At 49.6% G+C, this 2,642-nt stretch overlaps 1 protein-coding gene across 1 annotated transcript in view; it reads left to right on the forward strand.

The window, feature by feature from the left end:
• The window catches only part of MMP17 (matrix metallopeptidase 17 (membrane-inserted)), a gene marked incomplete at its 5' end in the record, with an annotated part of 22,206 nt that extends 20,884 nt beyond the window's left edge, over window positions 1-1,322 (forward strand). The window contains 2 exons of the mRNA XM_010011371.1: window positions 1-168; window positions 994-1,322. The exon at window positions 1-168 is cut by the window's left edge and continues 102 nt beyond it. Coding sequence (XP_010009673.1) covers window positions 1-168; window positions 994-1,322 — 497 coding nt within the window. The remainder of the gene's footprint in view (window positions 169-993) is intronic.
• Window positions 1,323-2,642: the final 1,320 nt, after the last annotated feature.

Consider the following 2,642-nt stretch of genomic DNA (forward strand, 5'->3'; position numbering starts at 1 on the left):
ATGCTGCTTTCTCCTGGGCCCACAATGACAAGACTTACTTCTTTAAGGACAATCTCTACTGGCGTTACGATGACCACGCGCGGAGGATGGATCCTGGGTACCCTTCAGAGACCATGCTGTGGAAGGGAATACCAAGCCCTTTAGATGATGCCATGAGGTGGTCAGATGGTGAGTCCATATGCTGGTCCAAAACCCAAGAAGAAATAAATAATCAGTGCTTCGTTTGCACTTGAGCTATAGCCCCTTCTGACATAAACTGCTAAGCCCCAGGTGGGACAACAGTTCCTGGTGTCTGAAAGCTGAAGAGGGAGGTAGGCTTCCAGCCAGAGCTCCCTGCACGCTCACTAAAAGGCTTTGTAATTTCTAGCAGACAACAGAAATATCTTGGGGGCCTAATAAATTGATTTGATTAAAAGAACACAGTTGATGTTATTTTGCAGTGGTTTTTACCCTGATATGTGCTGATTTGCTCCTCACTGAATTTGTTGTCCTTGGCTTTTTAGCTAGATATATGAGGATGTGGATAGAAAACATTTTTAAGGGAGACGTTTTCCCCAGAGTTACAAATTATTTTGCAGGGATGAGATTTCTCAGTGGTTTCTTCCCCTTGAAAAGAACACAAGTGGCCCCTGATGGCCACTGAGAGATACGTATGGTGTGTGCAGCTGTGGATTTACTAGGGCTTTTATCCTGCACACTCTCATACCAGGGGAATGCATCTGTTCTAGGCCCCTCCATAGAAGAGGCAACATCTCACCACCTGCCTCCCATCTGTCTGGTGACTCCTGGCTGGTGTGAGAGGTCCCGGCTGAGCACAGCATCATCTTTTTGAGCATCCCACCAGCAGTCACTGTGCTCTGCAGTGAGAGAGGATACTGGCAACAAGCAGCATTATTGCATCCGCCTCCCAGCTCCAGCGGGGGCGTTCCAAGTGCTCCACTGGGAAAGCACCCATCACGCTCACCTTGCCTTTGGCTTTTGCTCTCTTTGCAGGGGCAAGTTACTTCTTCAGGGGCAAGGAGTACTGGAAAGTGCTGGACAGTGACCTGGAGGCGCAGCCTGGGTACCCGCAGTCCATCGCCAGGGACTGGCTGGTGTGCAGCGACATGCAGTCTGACTCGCCCGAAGCAGCCGGGAGCAGCAGGACGGGGGCACGCTCCAAGCCGGGGCAGCACGATGAGAGCCGCTCCGAAAACGGCTACGAGGTGTGCTCCTGCACCTCGGCCTCCCCGTCCCTCCGTGCACGCCCTGCGCTCAGGCTGGCAGCCAGCCTCCTGCTGACCAGCGTGTGGACAGCAACACTGCTGCGTCCAGCCCTATGACATCTCATCCCGCACAGGCAACACCATGGTGCTCCGGGGAGGGGAGGACAGAACAATATGATCCCGTGATGCTAACTGTTGCAAGCAGAAAAACATTCCTAGGAACTTGCCAATGAAGGATTTGAATTCTCCATGAGAAATGAACTGTGGGTTTTGTTTTGTTTCGGGGTATTTTTTCTTCTTAATTTTAGTTTAAAGGTCTAATAACAGATTCTGAGTTCTGCACCTCCTTATTCCCCCATCCAGTTAAAGATGAGAGCAGCCTAATATTGAATTTAGAAATGTTCCATAGAGATGTGTTGCTTTGGATGTTTAAACATGGCAAATGAGAAAGGGGAGAGCTACTGTGATTGAATGGGAACAGAAGAGGTGCTGCTGAGACAGATGGAGACATCCTGGAGGAAAGGCAGGAAGGCCACAGGCAAGAGGTGGTAGTTATGCATCCTATTGGATGTACTAGCTAGGAAGAAACTTTGACTCCACTAAGATTAACTGCAAGGTGATAATTTAATGTCAAACCTGTTGTGGTCACTGATGTCTCGGTAACCTGTATCAGTTTCTATGGGTCAGAAACACGTTTGCCTTTCAGAAGGCAGTGCAGCTTATCTTTGTACCAGAGTCATTTGAATCTAACAGTTTCTCTAATAAACCTTGGCTGCCTACACAGAGATCTCCCAGTTCTCTGCCAGACCAAGCCTGCCACCTGCAGTAAGTGAGGACTACTGAGGCTGGGGAGCAGCCTCACTTCTGTGCAAGGAGCAACCTTGTGCAGCCAAGTGAGATGCAATTACACCCATCACCCCTGCCTAATCCATGCACATGAACTCCTGCTCTTAGAGTTCTTGTTTTAGGTTGGTTTACGTTTTGGGAGGGATCAAGATGTATTGCATTCATTCGTGACTGTCAACCTGGCTGCCCTGTGGAGGATGGGCTGGAGCAGGGAGGGATGCTGAATAGTCAGCATCAAACTCTTATTGATGCCTCTGCCAGGAGTTTGGAGCAACAGAAGCAAAGCCAAGCACTGCATTAGGATGTTCCTGGTGGGTTTTTTCCCTAACTGCTAATCCATTTTCTGCAGTACAATTTGAGCATCTGAGAGCCCTTGAAGATGGTGAGAGAACCTGTGCTAGTAACTGTATGTGATTGAGATGTCAGGAAGGCCAGGTCCTCCAGGCTGGTGTTGTCAAGGAGCTGAAGGAGATAAATGAGCAGCAGCAGCAGCTGGGACATACTGTTCTCTGCCCTGCTTCTGTAAAGCTCCTACAGAGATGCCTCTTGCTGCCTGTGTCAGGGCCAGCTCTTGGGAGAGAGATCCGTCAG

Source organism: Nestor notabilis, unplaced genomic scaffold (genome assembly GCF_000696875.1).
Source record: "Nestor notabilis isolate BGI_N333 unplaced genomic scaffold, ASM69687v1 scaffold28363, whole genome shotgun sequence".
Taxonomy (NCBI): domain Eukaryota; kingdom Metazoa; phylum Chordata; class Aves; order Psittaciformes; family Psittacidae; genus Nestor; species Nestor notabilis.